We start from the raw sequence: 24,726 nt of genomic DNA on the forward strand, positions 1-24,726 counted from the left end.
GCGCGACCTCAGCCCCCGTATGTTTGCCGTCGCATGCGAAGTGACCTACATAAACATCGCCTGGGTGCATGTTCACTGTGACATTGTGAACCTTGCCTTCCCTAGTTATATCGTCCCGACCATCACAGAACACAGCTACACATGATGCAGAAGCTTCTCTAATGACATGTATCTTTTCCATCCTACTTTTTTCTAATGCATTTTGCACAGAGCCCCTAGATACCATCTTCTCACCGACAGCAGCTGCGAAGGCTGATAGTATTTTTGACGCCTTTCGAGAACCAATATCAGCAGCGTCAACCGCTTCCGCTACAATGGAGAGGTCCACCTTACGTTTCGGCGGCCGTGCCCACGCATGCCAGTCTGGATCATCACTGTCTGGCTCTGAACTGGTGGAATCACTCACGGGACACGAGCCAGTCGCGTGTCCGCCTGGGCGAGTAGGAGAGGAGCCGGTACAAGCGGGATGCGAGGCGGCTACAATCCGTCCACCGGTGCTGCGCCTGCCAACGGCAAAAAAGGTGATCTAGCTTGAATATTCATAAAATTTGTGATTCTATCTGATAGATCCAGTAAATCAAATGTTTATCAGTGTTGAAATCGTTTGTTACATGTAGCCGCTGATTACCATGATAAGTGATAGGAATGGAAACGGCTCGTTTCGGACACGATAAACAAGGACCTGAAGCCAGCAATGGTCAACTACTGGGTGATATTCAGAATGACCAACCCACCTGCTGGCGTCCGAGTTGGCATGGCGGGTGGCGGTGTGACCAGCGGGATCAGAAGGACCGGCCGGGGCACCGGAGGAGCAGGACGGCTCACTGGCCGGAGCTGAGGCATCAAAATGGTCGCTGACACCCGGCGCGGCTCGGCTGGACGGTGTCTCATTCAGCCGAACAGTAGCAGGGGCAGAGGAGCAGCGCTGTCGGCGCTCCGCCCGCCGCCGCCAGCGTTCTGTTGTTGCCGCGTCTACCGCCTGGCCGATGTGCTGCTGCCTGTGACTGCGCTGATCGGCGAGGAAGCTCCGGTCCTCGGGATGCTCCGGCATCTGTTTCTGGTGCGCTATGTCAAACAACGAGTTCAGGTCTTCTGATCGCCAGCTGTTAGCGGGCCATTTAGCTATTTTGTCTTTGAAGTTCCACATTTTTGTGATTTTTGCCTCAACGTTGTCGACGCGCTGGGTAGGCAGGGAGGCACGTGACCAAATATTGACAACCTCACTGGTGACCTGTTTGATAATGGGCCGTGTCGGTACATGACGCTCATCAGTACCGCGCAATGCCATCGCCTCCAACCTGAGCTGGTAAATTCTCCCAATGACTTCACCGCGGGTCGGCAGCTGCGTTGATGGCAGGTCACAGGGCTTTGCCCTCAACTGCCGGTGAGGTTCGCTGAACATCTTCTTATATCTTATTCCTTCCATCCTGGGATGCACCACACGCCAATAAACAAAATAAACCTGCACGATCCCTTGTGTAATCGCTCGCTTTGTTTACTCAGTTTCTGTTTTCATCAAGATTGTTTGCTTTTAGGTTGAAAATTACCTACTTATTTAAGACATTATTTAAATAGCCAAAATAACATACCCTAGCTTTAAAATTATTTCAGTCGAACAGATTACTGGTTAATGTATCATTTGGCAAGAGCGAGATGGTAAAAAAACGTGCCAAAGATATTACAACGAGCGACCGAATAATCAGATGTCAGCAAATAGTGCTGCCACCTAGCGGCAAATCTGTACAGCATTAGTTCGAAACCCGCCACCAGACGCAGATTGACTCGAGGGGAGCGGATGTTATTGAACGCTGCTGCCAAACTAATTGTGTTAGCTTGCTCGTTTTAGTGGCATTGTGATGCCAACATATAGTGTTTCACTTAGATATAACCCTTTCAGCCCAACTGCAGCGCAGCTTTTGACTAGGCAGTGACATGTCAAGATTTTCACTTTTTGAAAAACTTTCAAAGGCTTGCAGGGGTCAAATTTTTTGCGAATTTCGGTCTTTTCTCGACGGAATCGGAATCAGCATGTAAAAATGCATCAGAATCGCGGCTAGGAGCGAGGATTCCATCTACTTTGCAAAAAAATGGCCACCCTAGTACCTATATGCCTTACGGTCAATGTGCAAATATCCAGCAAATGTCAAGACGCTTACAACTGAAATCAAGATAAAAAATGCCGTACCTAAATCAGCAAGAGGATATGTCGTGCATACCTAGTTAATTCTCATTAGAAATAAAAAGCATATGGTGCAAGTAATTCGCAATAAGCAGTTGTTAAAAATACCAGGCCAAGTGGATTCGATACTTTCCATATCTTTTTTTGTCGCTGTTGTGCGTATCTCAAGAAAGTTGCGTTAAATGTGCCGTGCATCTGTACTGTATGTATTTTGTAATGCACATTAGAAATAAAAAGCATCTGGTCCAAAAGATTCATAGTTAAAAGTCGTCAAAAATACCAAGCAAGGTGTATTCGATACTAAGACATGCACTTATTTACCAAAACATTCTAGTTATAAAACACTAAACATCTAATCTAATTTAACATCTACTCTAATCTAAAACATCTAATATAAACATCTAATCTAAACATCTAATTTACTAAAACACTTATTAATTTTAAAATATTCGATACTATTCGATAATAAAACATGCCTTTGTTCTGTAACCTATCCATCAAGATTCGTGGTTGTGCATTGCATTCCTTTCATAAAGTTGTGAATCTTGCAAGAATCTTGGATACTGAGGTGCCATGGTGCCATCGTTACCAAGGTGATTGGTAGACAAATACAAGAAGCCAGATCAAATGTGTTCTTCATTTCACGCCGTCATGAAATGATATTCTCGACCAATCAAAACGTTCCGTTGTTTTGCTGATGCTGCTTGCTTAGCAAACATTCACAAGAGATGCCGAAACTACCCCATGGGGTATTTTGGCATGGTAACTGGATACTACCCTGTCGCGAATTACTTTGACATTTCCGATGATACGAACGAGTACGTTACGTTAGATCGTTTAAATCGATGTGTTAAAACGAGCGAATCGAAACGTATTTACCGGATCACTTCATAATGTATTCACACTCGCCAAATTCTATCGGCCTCATTTTCGAAACTATCATTTTTACGCACATTCGTTGACCTCGGCACGTGACCTATAACAAATTCTGGCATAGGCTCGTGCGCCCATTTTCGGGGAGCCACAGAGTCGGCGACATCCTCCCCCCTCACTGCGGAAACGGTCGTTAACTACACGCGCGCCGGCTACAAAATACAAAACATAGCACTAATCGCATGAACGCATTCTACTAACACTGCGTTTGAACGTTGACCTTTGGACATCCTATTCCTCATCCGAGGCATCCAATACGCACAGTTTGACTACCGGTCGCACGTATGTGCCGCTCTTAGTCTTCAGCTCCACCGTTCTAACGCGACCGTCGGAACCGGGGAAGACCTTCACCACTCGTGCTAGCGGCCATCTTCCACGCGGCAAGTTGTTGTCGGTGACTAGCTCAACGTCGCCCACCTGAACTCGTCGGCTCTCTCGCGACCATTTGGTCCTCTTCATCAGGGTTGGCAGATACTCTTTGTGCCAGCGTTTCTAAAAGTGCTCTGCAAGCTGCTGAGCATGACGCCATCGTCTCCGGAAACTCAGTTGTTCCCCAGAAAACATGCCTGGAGCGAGACTGGGAGAGTCGCGACCGAGAATCAAATGGTTCGGAGTCAAGGCCTCTGGATCATCTGCATCGGTGCTCACATACGTGAGCGGCCGACTGTTCAACATGAACTCGACCTCCATGAGAACAGTGCTGAGAACTTCATCTGTGACGAGCTGGTTGCCCAGGACGACGCGTAGTGCTCTTTTCACTGAAGACACCAGTCTCTCCCAGCATCCACCCATGTGAGGACTGCCAGGCGGGTTGAAGCTCCACTTGATGTTCTTCTGTGCCATCATGTTGCTTATTTGTTCGTTGTTCCAGTTTCTGAGAGCATCACGAATCTCCTTATCGGCTCTCTTGAAACTTTTCCAGTTGTAACTAAATATCTGAGCTGGTTTCCCGCGCCGAGCGATAAAACGGCGGAGTGCTAGCAGGAAACTATCAGTGTCGAGAGACGGGGTGGTCTCCAAATGTAGCGCTCTTGACGTCAGACAGGTGATAAGCAAGACGTACCGACGCTCCGTCCTGCGGCCTACACGCACTTGGAGAGGACCGAAAAAATCCAGTCCGACTGAGCTGAAAGCGTGCTGAGAATCAAATCTCGCTTCAGGCAGGTCTGCCATCAGAGGGGCCTGGGGGCGGCTGCGCAGTTTCTTGCAAACGGCGCATCCTCGTAGGTATGACTTGATGGTGCTCCTCGCCTTCGGAATCCAGTACACCTGCCGAAGCTCATTCAGCGTGTGGTCGACTCCCGAGTGAAGCACTTGACGGTGAACTGAAGTCACTATGAGCCGAGTAACCTCGTGTCGTCTTGGTAGGAGAGCCGGGTGCTTGGCTGAGAATGGAAGTTGACTTGCTTGCAGCCGTCCTCCAACTCGAATGACTCCGCTTGAATCCAGCAGCGGCGTAAGCTGAAGCAGAGTGCTACTGACAGACACCGACTTCCCACGAGAGAGCAGGTCGATTTCCGACTTGAACGCGTCCTGCTGAGTTGCTTTGAGGATGTGGATTTCAGCGAGTCGCAGCTCCTCTGCAGACAGTGGTCCGTTGTTGCCACAGTCTCGATACTGAGCTGAGTGTCTGGCGATGAAGTTGCAGGCGAAGCGCAATACCCAGGCGGTAACACGCCTATAGCGGGTCCACGACGAGTGGCGAGCCGGGTCGACCAGCAGTGTCGGAACTGACTGTCCAACGGTCACGGAGCCCACCGTTTTGACTTCAGGATCGCTAGCACTTGGTTGGGCCGTTTTGGGAGCAGAAGGCCATTCAATTTCCGGTCTGTAGAGAAAGTTTGGACCCCGGAACCACCGGCTGTCAGAGTCGATCTCGGAAAGCGGCTGGCCTCTGGAGCATTCGTCTGCTGGGTTCAGGGAACCAGGGACATGCCTCCACTGATATGGTTCCGATCGGCTTCTGATCTCGGCTACTCTGTTTGCGACGAAGGTCTGGAACCGTCGAGCCTCATTGTTGATATAGCCGAGAACTACTTCACTGTCGGTCCAGTAGAACGTCTGGTTCACTTGAATCGTGAGGGCCGACTGTATGCTGTCATGCAGTCGTGTGGCCAAAACCGCGCCCTGCAGCTCTAACCGCACAATGGTCAGCATTTTCAGCGGTGCCACTCTTGTCCGACTCATCACCAGCGAGCAGGCGATTGTGCCGGTCGAGCCGATCTGCCTGAGGTAGCCGACGGCACCGAATGCCGCTTCCGACGCGTCGCTGAAGATATGGAGCTCTCTTCGAACGACTTCACTCTCCGGCGTAGCAAAACAGCGGGGGATCCTCAGTCGGGAGAGCTGCTCAGCTTCCATCTTCCATGCCGTCCATCGATGTGTATCGTTTTCATTCAGCTCAGAGTCCCATGACAGCTGCTGTTTCCAGAGATCTTGCATGAGAAGTTTCGCTCGAAGGGTGAACGGTGCGACCAGGCCGAGTGGGTCAAAGATCGATGCCGTGGTGGCTAGAACTCCGCGTTTGGTAGGCGGGGCAGTGCGTTTTTCTGGTCGATGAACACCGATCATGTCTGTCTCTGGATCCCAGGCTATACCAAGGACACGCTCGGACGGCAGCGGCATGGACATATCTGTTTTGGCATGAGCCCTGTCTTCAGGTGCTACTGACTCCATCACCTCTCGTGAATTGCTGACCCACTTCCGAAGCTTGAATCCACCTTCAGCGACCAGTTTGACGACAGTATGGAGCTTCACTTTAGCCGTCTCCACGGAGTTCTCTGATGTAACGAAATCGTCCATATAGAACTGTCTTGCCACTGCAGCGGCCTCATCACGAGAGAGCGTAAGCTCAGAGCCGTTCTTGATGACTAGTTGCAGTGCAAAACTGGCGATTGCTGGTGAGCATTTGGCTCCGAATATCGCTTTGTTCATTTCATACGTGTCAGGAGGTCTGTTCCGCTCCATGTCCCTCCACAAGAAGCTGAGGGCTGGTCGGTCACGCTGTAGAATTTGCACCTGGTGGAACATCTGGTCGATGTCTCCAGCGATTGCGACTGGCCGCTCACGAAACCGAATGAGCAGCCCAGGTAGGTCCTGCAGGAGATCGGGTCCAGTCAACAGGTGATCGTTCAGGGACGTGCCACTGAACTTGGCGGCCGCGTCGAATACGACCCGTATTTTGTCCGGCTTGTTTGGATTGCGAACCGCATGATGCGGCAGGTACCAGCGTTTTGAGCTCGGTTTCAACACTTCCGATTCTTCGAGCTTTCGGGCGTGACCGAGTTGCACGTAGCTTTCGATAGTTTCTTGGTATTTCTTTCTTGTCTCTGGACTTCTATGGAGAGATTTCTCGGTTCGCTCGAGTCGACGGAGCGCACCGAGACGGTTATCCGGCAGCGAGACGTCATCGTCTTTCCACAGCAGTGGGGCTTCAAGACGCCCGTCCACCAGCTCGACCGTTTCTTCAAGGATTTTCAGAGCTCTTTGGTCTTCATACGATGTAGGCTTCACCTTGGAGTGTGTTGTTCCAAAAGTCTCCATGTCCCACCACTTCTGAACCAGGTTGGTCAGATCGAGGTCCTGTGCTGGGCTCCGATGAACATGCATCACGTGATGTTCTGACGATGGAACGAGGTTTGTTATCGTTCCGGTCAAAGCCCATCCAAAGTGCGTCTTTATGGCCACAGGCTGGCCAGGCTCTCCGATTCGAACCTCGCGCTGGATGATTCCTTCGATAATGTTTGCTCCAAGAAGGACCTCCACCTGCTCTGGCCTCGGAAGCGTGACGTCAAGCCCCTCCACATGACGCCACTGCGAACGTGCTGAGCTGCTGATGTATGGCACGGGAATATTCAGCCTCGGTACTGTCCACACTTCATTTGCCATGACTTCTGTTTCTTCCGATTCCCGAGCCAGGGGGGTGATTTTCATGGACGTTCTCAGAGCGATTCTCTGTGGCCCGGCTCCTTCGATACTGTTAAGACGGAGCGACTCCGATTCACCCGTCAGTGAGCGGCGAATGTGTCGATGTAGCTGTGTTCGCCATGTACACGCACAGGTACTATTTGTAGCAGTGTCGTCCCTCCGAGACCTGAGGCTGCTGCCACTGTTCTGTTTGAACGTTCCTCAGTGCCGGCTGCACGAGAGAAGATTCTTTCGCTGCCGTGGAGCAGGGGATGGTGCCTTCCCTGGCACCTGTTCTCTCCGCATTTTTGCGTGGATCGGCACTGTCGAGACCGATGATCGGGCTGAAGACAGAGGAAGCAGCGCCCGCGTTCAGCGACAAACTTAGCGCGGTCATTTGGCGATTTTTGCAGGAAGGACGGACAAACGGCGAGATCGTGTCGCTCCCCACAGCAGCAGGGCTGCTCGTTGTGACTGACTTGCTGTCGACGTGTTGCGCTCTTGTCGCTGACCTCAGGAGTCGTCGTTACAGCAACCGATGTCGAGTGAGTGCGGGGCGCGCGCCTGAAGTCAGAACTGGGGCGTGCCATGTTGCGATCTTGCGGCTGAGCAGGAACGGCCATTGCGATTCGAACTTGCAGTCCCAGCCAGCTATCAAAGTGTGTCATGTTTGGGCGCTCCGGCTCCATTTTGATGACCTCACGTCCCCACTCTCTTTTCAAGTCATTCGGAAGTTTGAAAATGATGCGACGTAGGTTCTCAGTACTGTTAAGGTCTCCGTGGAAACCCATGGTGTTCAGCACTGTGACCGCGGAGTGAACGGCGGCGTGTAGCTTTTCCAGCATGACCGGGTCCACATTTTTCATTGGAGACGTGTTGAAGACGGCACTGAGGCTTGCGCTCACGATATCGTCTTCTCTCCCGAATCGTTTCATCAGAGCTTGTAGAGCGGAAGGATACAGCGCTGCATCGAACATCATTCCTTCAACAGCCTGCTTAGCCAGACTAGTTACGGATGCCTGGAGATGGGCGAGTTTTTCAGCGTCCGATAGGCCTGGCTGGTCGTGGATGAGCGATTTAAAAAGGCCAATCCACTGGGGCCACTCAGTGGCCTTACCGCTAAACTTTGGGAGCTGAATCTGCGGGACACTCCGATAGCCCGAGTGACCATTTCTCGGCGGTTCTGTGTCTTGTGGCCTGTTCGCAGCTTCCAATATCCATGATGTAGCTGTCTGACCCCGAGTCAGCTCCGGCGCCGGCCGATTACCAGTTTCCGTTTGAGACTTATCAGCCACAGGGGTGTCAGCTTCGATTGCAAGTCCTTCTTCTGCTGTTCCAACTCGTTCTTGTTCTTGAGAAGGTCCAGCGAGTTCGTTTTCGCCGTCAAAATCGTGCCGCCGTTCCCACTGAAGTTCATTTTCTGCTGCCTTACGCAGCTCCGCTTCTCTTGCTGCGAGATGTGCAGCATCTCTGGCTTCGGCGATTCGTGCCTCTCGATCTATCTCTCGTCTCTGCCTCTCTAAGTTCTCTTTCAGCTCGTCTCTTTTTCTTTCTTCTTCTATCCGTAGTTCGAGCTGACTGAGCTCTATTCGTTTCAGGGATGCTCCGATTTCGGCTTCCTTTGCGGCCGCAGATCGACTTGACCGACTGGAGACAGCAGACTGTGACTTCGAAGTTGTTTTGATTGTTCCTGACTCTGACGACGCTAATTCCCCACGGGATCTTAAGTGTTCACGAATGCGTTCACAAATCTTCTGATGTGCTTCTTCGACGTCTGTCATGTATTCTTCGGTCTGATCCTTTTCACGGTCGTCATCTTTCAGGCTGTCCGTGTAGCTGTCATTCACTTCACTTACAGCGTCTAGAGCCTCATCAAGCTCTTTAACCCGGCGGCCGCTGGGCCTCCGCGCCACCCGCCGGCCGCTGGGGGGGGGGGCATATAGTTGCCCCCCTTTACTTCTGCGACGATATCGTCGCAACGCGAAGCGATAGAGAAGCGAAACTTCGCACACATCTTCCTGAATACCTAGCCGAGGTTGTGTTCAAATTTGGTGTCAATCCCATTTGAAATGACGTCACAGTGACGTCATAAGTGAAATTATAGATTTGCGACTCTCATATTCCTCACGATACATCAGATATATGGGACCGAATATAAAGGGTCGATTATTGGTCAGAAACTAGATGGAAGTGTAGTTAGATGTTTTAGGATGACAGCAGGTGCTGTCTAGTTCATTTACAGTTGAGTTTCATGCTCAGCGTCATCAGAAACGGTCCATATCGGAAAACGACAAAACTTTATGACGTCACTGTGACGTCATCTTAGGTACTACAACCACCAAACTTTCCTCAAACATTGCCTAGGTATTCATTTGAAGCTATGCCAAGTTTCACGTTCGTAGCTCATCAGGTTTCGGAGATATTTCACAAAACGTAAGGGGGGGGGGCAACTTTATGCCCCCCCCCCCCCAGCGGCTCGTGGGTAAAGTAAGCCTTCGATTTGGCTTCGGCTTCCCGATGTGTCGACCAAAGTATCAGCCCGTTTACACAGTCTTGTAAACTGAGCCTTCTTTCGACTTCTCAGTTTTCTTAACGAAGCACTATCCATTGTCGGAAAGACAATTACAAAAACAGACTGTGCAAAAGGCTTACGTTACAGCTCGAGAAGGGCATGCCTCATGCTCATTACGTTAAACGTCAGAGACATGCAAAATCGAGCGCAAGTATTTCACGATATCGAACGTTAAGCGATCCGGCCCGGAGGACCAAAAAATGTCGCGAATTACTTTGACAATTCCGATGATACGGACGAGTACGTTACGTTAGATCGTTTAAATCGATGTGTTAAAACGAGCGAATCGAAACGTATTTACCGGATCACTTCATAATGTATTCACACTCGCCAAATTCTATCGACCTCATTTTCGAAACCATCATTTTTACGCACATTCGTTGACCTCGGCACGTGACCTATAACAAATTCTGGCATAGGCTCGTGCGCCCATTTTCGGGGAGCCACAGAGTCGGCGACACTACCCCATGGGGTAGAATGGAAATCTACCCCATGTCGAAATTACCCCACTTGGTGAAACTGGGCCCAGCAGAATGCTTTCTTTCCCTACAAAATTAAAAGCATATTATTTTCAAAAAAATTATAGCGAGCTTCGATCCGCTGCCCGTTTTCCTACAGGCCATGGTGCATTCAAAGAGTAACGAGACAGAATCTACCGCATTGTCTTTAGGCACGTATGTGGCATTCAACGGCAACGGCGGTCAGACAGTGAGGGTATCCACATAACATATGTACTTGTATTTCGTTTTTGTTTTACTTAATTTTTTTTGGAGGGAGGATAACAATATTCAATCTATCCATAATATTTCCACAAGGCTTTAACCCTCGCCCGCACATGGGGGGGGGGGGGTGGTTGCCAGCCCCCAGGTAGTCTTTCTGCTCTGTACTCAACATTTTTAGAGCTAAAAGGCTGATTTTTCGTATAGCTGTTCCTCTATCCTTTCTTGATGTCCACTGAAAATTTCAAGTTTCTGTGATTTTCGGTTACGGAGATATGACCCTGTTTTTCAGGCCATGTCATGACCCAAATGGCCAATTCTCAACATCTTGCGTTTGCCATGGGCCTTGTGAGCTTTTGGCACCTTGATTTCGGCCTTTTTTGCCAGTCTTACCTCCCACCTATCATGGAACATGTTGTTCGACGATGTACAGGTGTCAAGGTCAGGGTCAAGGTCAACCTAGGTCATCTAAGATAATTGCGTTTTAGGCAAGCTGAATTTACTTTTTGTGAAGTTTTTTGACTGCATTTTTTGTAAAAGCTTCTCAGATCATGATTTCATGTAATATGGACACAAAAACAATCTGTGCACACATCAGTATACACACAGACACACACAGACATACAAACACATATAATTGACCTTGACCTAACTTGACCTGAAATGACCTCAGCAACAAAAATCTGGTCGGGTAGTGTGACAAAGAGGTTCTAGCTGGCTTGGCACCAGGAAACAGCATCGTCATCGGTATATGATAAGCAGCGCACTTGATATCCAACGGTGATCCAAAACAGCAAATCTTTTTAGTTTGACCTGACCTGGAAGGTCAATGACTGACCTGAGAAGGTAAAACTGGGTATCATTGGATTCATCTCTTCCCAAAGAATCTTTTTGGTCTTTACCGCTAAGCTCTATCTCCAACAGGAACGAAATGGCGCGGGGGGGGGGGTGGCAACCCCCCCCCCCCCATGTGCGTTCTAGGATGGGAAAATGGCATGTGCGGGCGAGGGTTAAGGATATGGCTGATACATACCGGGTGGCCCAAAAAAAAAACATTCCGAACTTTGGAGGCCTGTATCTCAAATTCGAGTGCAAATAACGAGCCGAAATTTTCATCAAGTTTGCGTCATTTCTTTGCGCATTGGTATGCCAAATTATAACACTGTACCATCATTTTCAAGCCAGCAATCTTATGTTGAATCAAGTAAGACGTTTTTGCTTTTTTTGCCGTTGTTGAACGGAAGTAATGATTGGCTTAGACGTACCATGTTAGAAAAAAAATAGAACGGCTTGAATTATACGAGCACGTGTGTTGCTATTTTATATATTTTTGTCACACTTATGTGCCAAATATTCAAATACTAAGCCAAAGTTGTGTTAATGGATGCTATTCGTTTCAACACAAGTCCTGTTTCGAGGCGAAGGAGTGGCACGGTGCATGGGTTACTGCTGATCGCCCTCCCTTCAAGAAGATCAAATAGTAAATCGACCGAATAAGGAAAAAAGCTAGAGGGGATGTGTCACCCTGAGGCCTGAACCACCAATGAGACTAGTTGCCAGTAGCAGTAATGGCTGTAGGCCGTGGTGCCGAGATGGAAGTGGCCCGTTCACTCACATTTTTGGTAAACATCAGAGCAAAAAGTGATTTTTTCATGGCATGCTAGAAACACGAACCGTTTAAAAAGTAATTGACCGAATAACATAAAAATCATACCATTCACTAAAAATATACCATGTGTTCACTAAAAATTGAGACAAAGTTTAGCAGGCTGTATCTTCGGTAAAAATGTACCGATTTAAACAAACGAGGCATTGTTGTAATGCACATTGCATCTGCTGCAAGCCGTAGAGCGTCAACAGATTTGCCTGATCCCTGTAGGTCATTTTTTGGACATTTCCTTGGAAGTGTTGTCACAAGCTCTGGCACCAGTGGACCGTGATGTTGGCCAGTTGATGGTGGTAATGAGCAACCAGTTGATATTTTGTATGAAATTGAAAGACACCACCATACGTTATAGCTTTAGGCAAATCACATTAGATACTCATTTGTTAAATTTCAGGCGTGAAAAATGGCTTATCGGGTCTCGTTCCAATGGGAATTTTTACATTGGCCGGGGCCCTCAAGGCGCCCCTTGGTTAGTGTGCTGGCGCGAGGTCGGACCAGAAAATCACCTTCTGGTTACATATGTTGTTCTGCATGAACCTCTAGTGCTTAATAATACACTTGGCTCAAAAGTATCATGTTGTAAAGGACCAGTCTGGAGGAATAAAGTCGAACTGATGATATTCCCTGAAATAACACATACACCACGGCATCCAGCGTTAGCTTGCATGCTGACACTTAAATGGACGTTAGCCCTTATATCATCGATCACATCACAACAGTACACTCCATTGTCTAGTTAATTGTCGCCCTTTAACTAAAAACATGATTTTTCTACCTTTAATAGTTCAACTTTTTTCTGCAATTTTTGTCCCTTTTTTGACCGTAGCATATTTACTTCTCTGGCCTCATGTTGTTCCCAGTCGCTTCGAAAAATCATTTGCGCCGGTTGTAACTCAGCCTAGTCTCAGGTGTGATATATCTTCTTCGCTTAGGCACAGTTAATACCTTACTGATCAGCAGCATTGCGCCGTGAGGTGTCAAAAAGCCCCTCCACGTGCATTTTCGGGGCCCCGACCCTTCCTCAGGTCAATATCTTCACAATTACACCACTTCAGCTTTTCGGACTCCCACATCCTCTAGAACTTTCGTCCCACTGTACGGTATGTAACTAATTTTGACCTTTTAAGTTTTCATTAGGTATTTGTACGTGCCAAACTCTCCCATTGACGTGCTATTTTGGGAAAGCCTGCCAATGTGCTTTTGGTAGTCCTTGTTTAAAACGACCTCCAACGCCACTGTTTTCATTACATCCGTGAAAGTTTATGCTCGATATGATAAAAAGGTCCCCTTTTATCTCTATGCTAGGTTGCATCGTAATAGCATGCTTCACTTTTGATATGCAGCCATTCAAAGTTTGTGTCAATTTTTAGTGAACACCCTATATGTCGCATTGACTATTGGAAGTTTCAATGTTGTATCTTTATCACTTTCTGAGAAATATTGTTTAAAATTGGGAACGTTTTTTTCTGGGCCACCCGGTAGATCTTAAGGCCGAAAAACAATAAAACAAGGAAAGATAGGATGACTTAATATGATAATGTAGATATGCAATATCGAGAGTTAATGATCTCCCATCCTTCACCCCCCTTGTAAGTCTGTCGTCTATAATCTCTATCTCCGTCACTTGTCTCTGGTCTACCATCTTGTCTGTCTTTCATCTACCGTCTTTGTCTCCTGTCTCTGCTCTAGCGCTTACGTAGATTGTTTGGTGTCCACCAACCACAGTCTATCGTTCGTGTCATTGTCAATTTGTCCCTTCTTCCTTTTTCCTTCTTCCTCCGTCCTTATTTGCTGCAGAACAACTTATTAAAAGCTCGTGACATGCAAACAAGTGCGCAACTCTACCGCGCCGCGCGCGCACCACCCGCACGCTGGCCGGTCAGACTGCGACTGCAGCTGGCATGACCCGAGGCAGGACTGCAAGTGGGCGGAGCAAAACCGCAGTGTGCTAGAACGTCACGACCAATCAGAGGGGAGAGAGCGCCCAGCCTGTGCTAGCCTCTAAGCAGGGCTCTGACGACCTTAACATTATCAGTCAATGACAAGTGCCTTTATTTTTCATTTTTTGTTAATAGACCATATTAACCCGCGCCCCAGTGGCGGTCTCCGCCAACTTCGCCCTAGTGGGGGGGGGGGGCATATGTTACCACCCACCTCTAACTCAAAAACTAAGAGGGCTAGAAAGACGCGGTAAAAAAAGCGGTCGATAGCTCTCAATGCGTGCGTTTGAAAGTATTTCGGTCATTTTTCATCTTAGAGCAATATTGGGGTCACCAGAGGTCATCAAATGTCAAATTTGCGAATTGTCATTATATTTTTTCAGAAAACATGCCATTATCTCAGGAACTATGATAGCTAGAAAAACGCTGGGAAAAGCAATCGATAGCTTTTGAACTCTTCTTTTGATAAGGCTATAATAAAAAATGACCTCAGGTCAACGGTTTAGCCTCCAGAGGGCAAAAACTCCAAAAATAGCTGCTTTTAAGATAAGTGTTTTTCGACAATAACTTTTGACTAAAAAAGCTAGGTCATTTCTAATGCCAGAATCGTGTTCCTCTCGCCGAGACGCGTCGAATGAACTATAATTTGACCTTGAAAGGTCAACTTCAAAATTTGACCTCAGGTCAAGGTCATGACATGACCGGAAAAGGTCATGTTGCATATCAGTCGATGCGTCTCGGCAAGACAAACACAACGAGGCTAACCCCAGCGTTCTATCTTTTTCCAATCGAGAGTTATTGGCAAAAAACTGTTTGTAGCCTCAAATGACCTCGGATGACCTTTCAAGAGGCTATCAGCAAAAAAGACACCTTGGTCGTCACAGGTGGTCCAAATCATTGTTATCCTGAAATATTTGGACTGTTCCTATGCGTACACACGGATCTAGAGGCATTTTCGTTTTTCTTCATTGACTTATAATGGAAAGGTCACGCCACCGACCTGACCTTAGGTCACGCATATAAAAATCCGAGATATACAAATTGTAGGCACCCATAACATCATGTAATCCACCAAGTTTAAAACCTCTCTGACAAACACTGCAGGCTGGACATGATTGCAAACTTTTTTTTAGGCTTGGTCAGTTAACCCGCGCGGGGCTGGGGTCTCCAGCCGAACGCGCGGGGCTGGGGGGGGGGGGGGTAAATTTTACCCCCCCTGTTATCTCCCGAACTAATGGTCCGATTTGGAAAATTCAAACGCCAATCGAAAGCTCTCATCACGAACTACTAAAAACATGTACTTAATTTAAAGTTTGAGGTCAAGGTCAAGGTCAGGTCAAGGGTACAAATTGCAAGTTTCTACAGTATCGGCCTTGCACCGTAGTTACCGAAGAATGGAGTCATGGACTGAGACTGATCGCCCAAAACGTGTTCTTAGGCTACCAAGACAATATTTGTTGCATACAATATCATTCAGAGGTCAAGGTCAAGGTCAGGTCAGGTCAGGTCAGGTCACCAAAAAACAAAATATAGAAAAGGGCATGTGCGACACATGTTTTATGGGTCATTTTACTCATAGAATTCAATAGGCACACTCAATAAGTGATATGGACCACCTCTGGATGAATTTCAGGTCGAGGTCAGGTCAAGGTCAGGTCAAGTGAGGTCAAATTTTGAAGTTGGTTGTTAAGGCCTAAAAAGGTGTCTATCTGATGCAGTTTTTCACGGCGAATCGAATGGTGCTATTTTTGTTTCCGTACGAGGTCTAGAACTTCCAAAAAAGTCATTTTTCAAAAAATTTGTGTGTCGTGACGTCATAAAATTTTGAATAACTCCCACATTTTTGAACCGATTCTTCTAAAATTTGGTATGTAGGTGCACATAGACCATTTCTATGACATATATTCCGGTTTTTTCGATAGACTCAAAATTTTGGATTTTATAATGATTTTCCCAAAAAAGTTAGTTTTTTGAAAAAAATTAGGCCAAAATCCAAAATTTTCAAAAAACCGAGATAGCCATTTGATAGACAAAGTAAAATTACGTATAACCTTTTTTGTTACGTCTTGATTCCTTTAAAAATGAAGATGTTAGCGGCGTTTGAACTTTTGCCGTTTTTGAGGCGAAAATGGCGAACACGACGTCACTAAAACGTCAATTTCTCAAAAATTTTCCGACGGATTTCGCTCAAATTTTCAGGGAACGTGTCAAATTGATGTAAGAAAAGGTACTGAAAGTCGCCGCCGTTTTTGAGATATCGCAAAAATTCGCGAGGGGGGTAAAATTTACCCCCCCCAGCCCCGCGCGGGTTAACTTGACCTGGTGACCTGACCTGATATGACCTGGGGTCGAAAATTTCACACATTGTCCAAAATTGATGTACCAAAAGCTACCCCAAGCGACGCGGCGCTACGCGCCGCGGTTTTTTATTTATACGAAAAAAACGCGACAGGGTGGTAACATATGCCCCCCCCCCCCACTGGGGCGAAGGTTAATAAAAATTAGGTAGGGATCTCAAATTACCAATGCCAAAGTTTGGTTAAAATCAAGCGCATATACAGCGAAAAATAGCCGAAAAGGACTGCTCCACAGGGCCTGAAATGCATAATAGAACACGATGATGACATTCGTTTTATCATATGTGTACGTGTTTGGTTCAAAAAGTTCAATTTAGGAAATGCATGTATCATGGTCATGAAGTAGTCACGAGAAATTGCCAAGATTCAGTTCAAGATTTTGGAAAATGCGGAACGATAATCAAAAATCGAAGATAGCCATTTGATTGTTCATGATATTGGCAGTCTAATGGCGTTTACGACATGTCTGTATGTCTATACCGTGAGTTTATAGGTTTTTTTGAACATATGCCGTTTTTGGTCGAAAAATCGGAAATCATGACGTCACTAAAACCTCGATATCTCACAAATTTTCCGACCGAATTTTTGAAAACTTTGTCACAATAAACTTCAATCAATTCCCTAGAGGTACCCAAATTTTGGCGCACCTGCGGCGCGCCGTTTTTATGCTATAGCGCGGCGAAAAAGTGGGGGCGTTTAACGCCCCCCCCCCCAGCAACTCGCGGGATAAGGAATAAAGCGACCCTACAAAAGTTACCGCATGTAGATCGGTCAAGTTGTTGCTGAGATATAAGCCTCGCAAAAGCGTCCGCACGGCCGGCCGGCCGGCCGTCCTCACTCGGACGTTATTCTACGAAACAATATAGTTCGTTTTTTTTCAAAAGGACTCTGGCTCCAAGTACGTTTTTCGAAAAAGCACGCGTTTTAGCGAGCAAAACGAGCAAAAACTGAACCTGAGAAACTCGAACGTCGCCTTATTTTAACATGTGAAGTATTCCCAATAATTTCCATATGTGCATTTTCGAACCAGATATGAGCATAGTGGTGACCTCATGCTGTCGAACTTGTATTGCAATGTAACGTATAACTATCATGGACGAAACCGCTTACTCGATTATAACCTCGGCAACAGTGAAAAACGAAGTTTCCCCCAAATTCGTCGAAACTTTGTCCCATCGTAAGGACATTGGGTGCTTGCTGCCACCAGTGACGTCATCATAGTATGCTAATTTTTCAAGGCACAATTTCCGGGTACTTACCGTGCACAATTTGAAATTGAATATTTTTTCGGTAAGAAATTCTTGGCCAGACGCTGAAGCTGTCAAAACTCACGTGAGAGCTTCGATAAGGAACTTGGAGCCAGCGTCCTTTTGAAAAAAAAAACGAACTATACACTCCCTTCGCTCGCTCCGTAATAAGACAACCATCTCTTTCTCCTCTGTCTGTCTGTCTCTCTGTCTGTCTCAGTCTGTCTCTCTCTGTCTCTGTTTCTCGCCCTCCCTGCCTACAATACCGTTAGCGATTCACCATGTGCTGCCGAATATGTTACCTGTTCTCTGGGCCGTTCCAGCATGAACCTGTACGCCCAAATTGAAAAGGAGACCGGACAGCAGGTAGGCTTCCATCGCTGCGGCAGCCTCCGCCTGGCCACCAAAGACGAGCGCATGGATGAGTTTAGGTGAGTCATACTTAACCCGCGCCCGGCTGGGGGGTCTTGGATTTCCACGCCCTGCTGGGGGGGGGGTGTTTGAACACCCCCTTGTAACTCGGCTCCTGGGCCACGTAGCGATACGCGGAAGGCGGCATTCGAAAGAGCGTCAAAAATAATGACGAAATCACTTTGGTCAATTTTTTGGTCAGGTCAAAGGTCAGGTCACCAGAGGTCATTGAAGGCAAAATTTCGCCGATTTCCAGGTCGATTGTCGAAAGTTTCCAAGAAGCCAACGCATAACTCGGGAACCAATAGAGCTACAGCGCCGCAGAAAAGCGCATTCGATAGCCCTAGTAACGCCCTTTCTGAGCAATTTTCTCAGATTTGACCTAACGTCAACGATTTTGCCTGCAGGCAGGGGGCAAAAACTGCAAAATAACCGATTTTTTTCGGAAGCAGTTTTTCTGCAATAACTTTTCACCAAAGCCTTGTGCGAGCTTACTTTTACCGGCATCGTGTTTCTCTCGTCAAGACGCATCGAATGAACTATAACTTGACCTTGAAAGGTCAACTTGAAAATTTGACGTTAGGTCAAATCTGAGAAAATTGCTCAGAAAGGGCGTTACTAGGTCAACTTTGACCTTTGGTCAAGGTCATGACCTGACCGGAAAGGGTCATGTTGCATATCAGTCGATCTGTATCGTCGAGCTGAACACATCTAAGGCGTTTTCATCGCTCTAGCATGCATCTATTAAAAGTTATTTGCGAAAAACTGTTAGATACCATTCGTGACCTAAGATGACCTCAGGGCATAAACAGGGGTCACGGACACCATTTTCATGTTCAGTGTGTCTAAACCACTTGTAATTCAGTGTTTGGTAGTGTTTATAATGTCTTTCGTCTAAAAGAGGCGCATTTCAATTTTCTCCCATTGACTTATAATGGGGAGGTCGCAAAATTGACCTGACCTTAGGTTATCGATATCAAAATTCTGAGATAAATATTTTGTACATGCTATTGCTCTTAGCAATCGCTGAAAGTTTCAAAGCGATCGGTCACTCGGTGTAGCTATGACAGACATTGAAACTTTTTATGAGGTGAGGTCACTTCAAGTGACCTGGTGACCTGACCTTGAATGACCTTGGTCTGAAATTTTCACAACATGTGTAGAATTGATGACCTGACCTGACCCGACCTGGCCTAAATGCATGAAGACATTATCTATGTTCATAACTAACATGATATTCGTGATCAGCACCCCGAAAAAAAACATAACAGTTGTATCTTGTAACCTAGATGTAATGACTTAGATGCCTGACTTAATGGGTAAAACGTAGCTGTGCTATGTCTGCATGTTCGTGTGTTGTGTTGGTGTGCATTGTTATGTGTTGAATATGTACCGTGAAATATCGGTGCGAAATAAATGGATTATTATTATTATTATTATTATTATCTTTAGGGGAGAGTGGGGTGGGTTGTATCAGTTTTTACTCCGAGACCCATAACCTCGTAACTATCCGTGATAAACTCTTTATTTCCATACTATCTCCTTCCTTGATTCTTCTGCTTTTTTGTGCAAAGTAACTTTTCCGCTACCTCTACCAGTTTTTCTTCTACGGTCTGCCGAATAGAGCAATGTTTTTGATACAACTTGCCCCATGACTTGGGTGAGTTGTATCACATGGTGGGGTAATTTGTATCACTAGGTATTTCACGTTTCAGGGAGTGTGCTTCCTACTGGTTTTGAACATAACAACATTAAATGGGGTTAATACAATGTATATGCTCAATCAAAGGCTTCACTTTTATTAGACCAAACTTAGGTCAATGCAATCCGAACGAAACATCGAAACGAGCGAAACATCAACAGACTAGATGCAAAAGTGGCCCGTTAAGAGCAAAGAAGCCAACACATTGTGCCGAAATGGAACGAGTATTGACCAGCTACCTACAAACGCGAGACAGGGCTTAGCTTTCGCGATCAAAAGCAACATGCCCATACATACATACATGTTACAACATACCCCACCCGGCTCTGATACAACATGTACCTCGCCGCCATCTTGGAAAAAACATCCTCGTGCTCAAAAACAGCGGACAGCTGGAGAAATCCATTTTCACTCACGCAGCCTTAGAACCTACCCTCACCACCGCTACGGAGATCTTTCAAATTCGTGCACATCTAAATGCCAAAAACACACATTTTCTTGCAACTCATTTTTTTAGAATGACATTAAAAAAACATAAAATCGGTTCTCACCCCGAGACGCGTCCACCCAGCCACACGACAGAACAGTGAAAGATGGCGCCCGGAAAACCTCGTCGGCTGGTCGTGCAACGAGCGCTATCTATTGGATAAATTTGGCACAATTCGCCCTGATACAACTTGGACATGATACAACTCTCCCCGCTCTCCCCTACGACGTTGCAACAGGTCCCGCGATTTTCCCGACTTTTGGGTCATTGACCTGACCTGGAAGGTCAACCGATGACCTAGGACCTTAAAATGAGGTATCATCGGCGTCCTCTCGTGACGGGCAACACTCTCTAGCTCTCTAGTGTTTTCTCCGCGAAGCTCTAGCTCGATCAGGTGCGAAACGGCAAGGGGCAAGGTCCAACGCCCCCCTCCCTATACGTTCGCGGCTGGAAAAACACCAATACGGGCGAGAGTTAAGATTAATGTGTTACCCCCTCACATTGCCCCACCCAAGGCCACATAACCCACCAGACAGTGATAAACATACATACTTATCCGTGTTGGGGGTTTGATTGAGTGGGGGGGAGGGGCGGAAACACGAGTTGGGTCACTGGTCAGCTGCCAATTGACAATTTTTGCTACTTGAATCACAGTAGCAAAATCATAGAATCACAGTAGGTACTCAGCTCTATAAATCACAAAACTCTGGCTTTTCCCGTAGTCATGGAGTATAAACAGTTTTTGAACAAATAATTTAATGTTTCTCGCTAAATCCATGTAAGACTCCGAACAAAAACGTATTGCAGAGAAGGTAATTTTGTGAGATGTTCACGTTTTGACTGGGGGGGGGCAAATGTTGGCCACTGGGGGGGGGGGGGCAATCCGCTCGACTGGGGAGGCAATTGCCCCCCCCCCCCCCCCCCAGTTAACATGTTCGACGAGGCCCTGTTACGCAGCCCCTGCCCAACAATGAAAACAAATACAATATCAACTGTTGCGCTGGTACGGCATGTGGTACGCCTATATATGGCCTTGATGTGGTAAATCTTTTCCAACCTTTGGCCAATGGCCATCCTTGGGCTGTGAATATATATTACTGACCGGGCCGACGAAATTATTTGGAAACGAGGTTTGCAAAATTGACGTAGGCCCGAGTGCGAAGCACGAGGGCCGGAGTCAAATTTTGGAAACCGAGTTTCCAAATAATTTCGTACGGCTGAGGTCAGTACAAGGCCCTACATACTAGGTAGTCATCCGGGGATTTCACGAAAAGCTGTGACGTCACACGTCCTCAGATCGCGTTGCCCCGTATCAAAACCGTAGAAATGGGTCACTTTCCGACGGCTGGTACAGAAAATTTAGGGGTGTTTGCAGTATTCTGTTTATGCCAGCGAATAGGTCGTTTCAAGCTCTATCTTTTATCTAAATACATTTTTTCTCTATCTCTTTCACATTTCTTGCTATAAGGTGATATCCTCGGCCCTGCTTTCGAATCTTCGTTCCGACGCCGTCGGTGGCGGCCGCAGTAGCTCAGTGGTATGATCTTCGCTTCCTACCCGGGCGATGCGGGTTCGATTCTAGTACGTGGCGTAAATTTATTACGTAGCGGTATGTACAGTCTGTCTTAAAAGTACCGCGCAAAGTGACGGTGGATCCATCAAGCCTGACCGAGGAAGGGCCTGCTTTAATTTGATTGTCACCGAACCAATTGAACTGGGGAATGGACGAGAATGTCAATTGCTTCGGGGACTCAAATTTAACAGGTTTTTTCTCGGTCAGGCTTGATGGATCCACCGTCACTTTGCGCGGTACTTTTAAGACAGACTGTACAGTCTGTCTTAAAAGTACCGCGCAAAGTGGCGGTGGATCCATCAAGCCTGACCGAGAAAGGGTCTGCTTTAATTTGAAAGTCACCGACCAATTGACCTTGGGAATGGACGAGGATGTCAATTGCTTCGGTGACCCAAATTTGGCAGGCCATTCCTCAGTCAGGCTCGATGGATCCACCGTCACTTTGCGCGGTACTTTTAAGACAGACTGTACAACCTACGTTTACGAGACTAATTTATGCGCCTTTTTTTATTTCAGCCCGTTTCAAACCTAATTTATTGCCCTATTGTACTCTTATTACTAAGTTCAGCGTACCTTAGTAAGGGATTTAACCCAGCATCTGAGGGAAGCGGCGAACGACGCTCTCCATACGCGATTTCCCATTTGAATCTGGCCCCTAGTTCATAAGCTCCAACATCATGTCCATGTTTAATCCACATAATTTAAATTTTCAGAAAAGTCATGGAGCTGCCGTATTACTATATCTAATATAGTATCTATTATCTAATAATATAATATATTATGCACCTAATTGAGTAGACTGTGGCGCAGCCCATAACAGCAACAGTGTGTTGTAAGCATATCGTCTCGTCCCACGTGTTTTCCGCAGCAGTTGATGTACACAATAAAATGGTAACCGTCATTATATAAATCAATAATATAGCATAATCAACACTGCACATCAGTACCTACACATTCATAGGACAGCACTAAGCCTGGCAATCACAGTTGAATCTCCCGACTAGGCCAGGCACTCGGCTCCGGCGGACACGTCACCCGCACAGCCGCCCAATGGTCGCTAGTCACACCTCACGGCGCGTCGATAGGAGGGCAGCAATGAGTCTGGCTATCACACGCCGGTCAAAACTGACATTCAGATGTCTCAGCTTCTTCTACCACAGAACTCCAGACACGCTGACGGACCTGTTTGGCTGCTCCCAGGCGGCGACAGTTTCAGCAGCTTGCGCTTGATTTATGGGATCTGAGTCGGATATGCAGCCCGGTACGAACCAGCTCCAGGAGCCGCCGAACAATGCCCGGATCCAGGACCAGGCACAGACGGTCCACGTCCACGATGATGCAGAAGAGCACCTCGAACGCCTCGATCACTGTCATTCCCTCCCACTTTAGCCAGACGTCCTCAGTAGCTTCGGCACCGCCTTACCGGTGTCGGTCGCTGCACCGCCGTCTCCAGCATGCTCTCCGATGACCGGCGGTACTGTCGGCTGCAAGGTGACCGCCCGGTACGCCTCCTCCACCGCTGCCGTCAGCTCCACTGGACGCTGGAACTGGATCTGGAAAGGGAACGTTTGCATAGCTTTTAGCCTTTAGGGGCATTTAATTTTCTCAGTTCAGCAGTCAACTGAGGGAGCCGTTTGTGTGCGCGCATGCATGTCCGCATGCACATCACCATTATCTAAGGTAATACGAAACATATATCCATGTATTTTTTATATTTTCAAGCCCTGACCATGAGGCTATTTTTATGCCATGGTCATAAAGTGTTCTAAAACATCATAATACAATAATGGAATACGAAAGGCTTATTAAAGGCATGCAATTTCATCGAAAAGCTTTATATGGGTCTACGTTTTCGAATTTTATCGATGAGTTATGTTATTATTACAAGTTATACCTACCGTACGGCGTACTGTCATGGCCGCTAAGCAGACTCACCTGTATCTGCAGAACCTCCAACGTTTCGTTGCCGAGGTTGTCACGCTCCAGCCGCTGACCAGTGCTGACAAACGCCGTGTCAGTCTCTAGGCGCACTGCGCGGGTCCAGCAGGACAAGGTGCTCGCAGAAGGCAGCGGAATCTTCAGCACATCAGCTTGGGCGTACTTGTAGCCTTTAAGCGGTGAGCGGAAGACGGTCAGATCAGCGGTAGATAAGCCAGCCAGATGAGCGGCAGACAAGCCTGCACGATGAACGGCAGACGAGCCAACCAGGCGAGCAGCAGACGGACAGGCGAGCGGCAGGCAGGCTAGCCAGGTGAGCGGTACGTGAACCTGAACAGTGGACAAGTCCGCCAGATCAGCGGCAGACAGGCCAGCCAGGCGAGCGGCAGACGGGCCAGCCAGGCGCGTGGTGGGCGGCCAGGCGAGCGGCAGACAACCCGGCCAGGTGAGCGGCAGATAAGTCAGCCAGGCGAGGGGTAGATGAGCAGTAGATGAGTCATCCTGGCGAGCGGCAGAGGACCAGATGAGTGGCCAGATGAGCAGAAGCGGAGCCAGCTATGTGAGCAGCAGCCGCTCAAGCCCGACATCCTGCTTCAGCACCTTCCTCAACTAACAGAGCTCTGGGCATGCTGGCGGACCTGTTTGGCTGCTCTCCTCGCGGCGGCAGCCTCAGCCTGAGCTTGATTGAGGAATCGTAGCCGGATGTGCAGCCTGGTACGAACCAGCTTCCTGGCGATCCGGAGATCCAGGCCCGGTTACTTTTGTCGCAGGCGTCCTCAGCAGCTCTAGCCCTCGCCTGCACAGTGTTGGTCGCCGCACCGCCGTCTTCAGCCTCCTCTGTGATACTGATGACCGGCGGCACTTTAGGCTGCAGGGTGACGGCCCGAAACTCCTCCTCCACCTCGTCCTCCTCCACCGCTGCCGTCAGCTCCGCTGGGCATTAGATCTGAAAAAGGAAAGTTTATTTAACTTTTAGTGGCACTTATTCTTATTTTCTTGGTTCTGCGGTGACGGGGGGAGTCGTTTGTCTTCGCATGATTATTATTAAACACGCACAGTCCAAGGAGGGGGGGGGGGGGCGAATACTGCCCACGCA

The 24,726-nt window shown here is 47.6% G+C and overlaps 1 protein-coding gene and 1 long non-coding RNA gene across 2 annotated transcripts in view; one reads left to right on the top strand and one right to left on the bottom strand.

Annotated features, from left to right (window-relative positions):
* Positions 1–24,726, top strand: part of LOC122393880 (dimethylglycine dehydrogenase, mitochondrial-like) — a gene marked incomplete at its 3' end in the record, with an annotated part of 355,513 nt that overhangs the window by 137,838 nt on the left and 192,949 nt on the right. Inside the window, exon 4 of the mRNA XM_043390320.1 lies at positions 17,843–17,950. Within this exon, the coding sequence (XP_043246255.1) occupies positions 17,843–17,950 (108 nt within the window). The remainder of the gene's footprint in view (positions 1–17,842; positions 17,951–24,726) is intronic.
* Positions 22,580–24,568, bottom strand: LOC122393875. Its single transcript, XR_006258768.1, has 2 exons — positions 23,628–24,568; positions 22,580–23,245 (listed from the first exon to the last, which is right to left on the bottom strand). It is a non-coding gene; the product is annotated as an uncharacterized LOC122393875 (long non-coding RNA).

This window comes from Amphibalanus amphitrite, unplaced genomic scaffold (genome assembly GCF_019059575.1).
Source record: "Amphibalanus amphitrite isolate SeventyFive unplaced genomic scaffold, NRLGWU_Aamphi_draft 000560F_arrow, whole genome shotgun sequence".
In the NCBI taxonomy this organism is placed as follows: domain Eukaryota; kingdom Metazoa; phylum Arthropoda; class Thecostraca; order Balanomorpha; family Balanidae; genus Amphibalanus; species Amphibalanus amphitrite.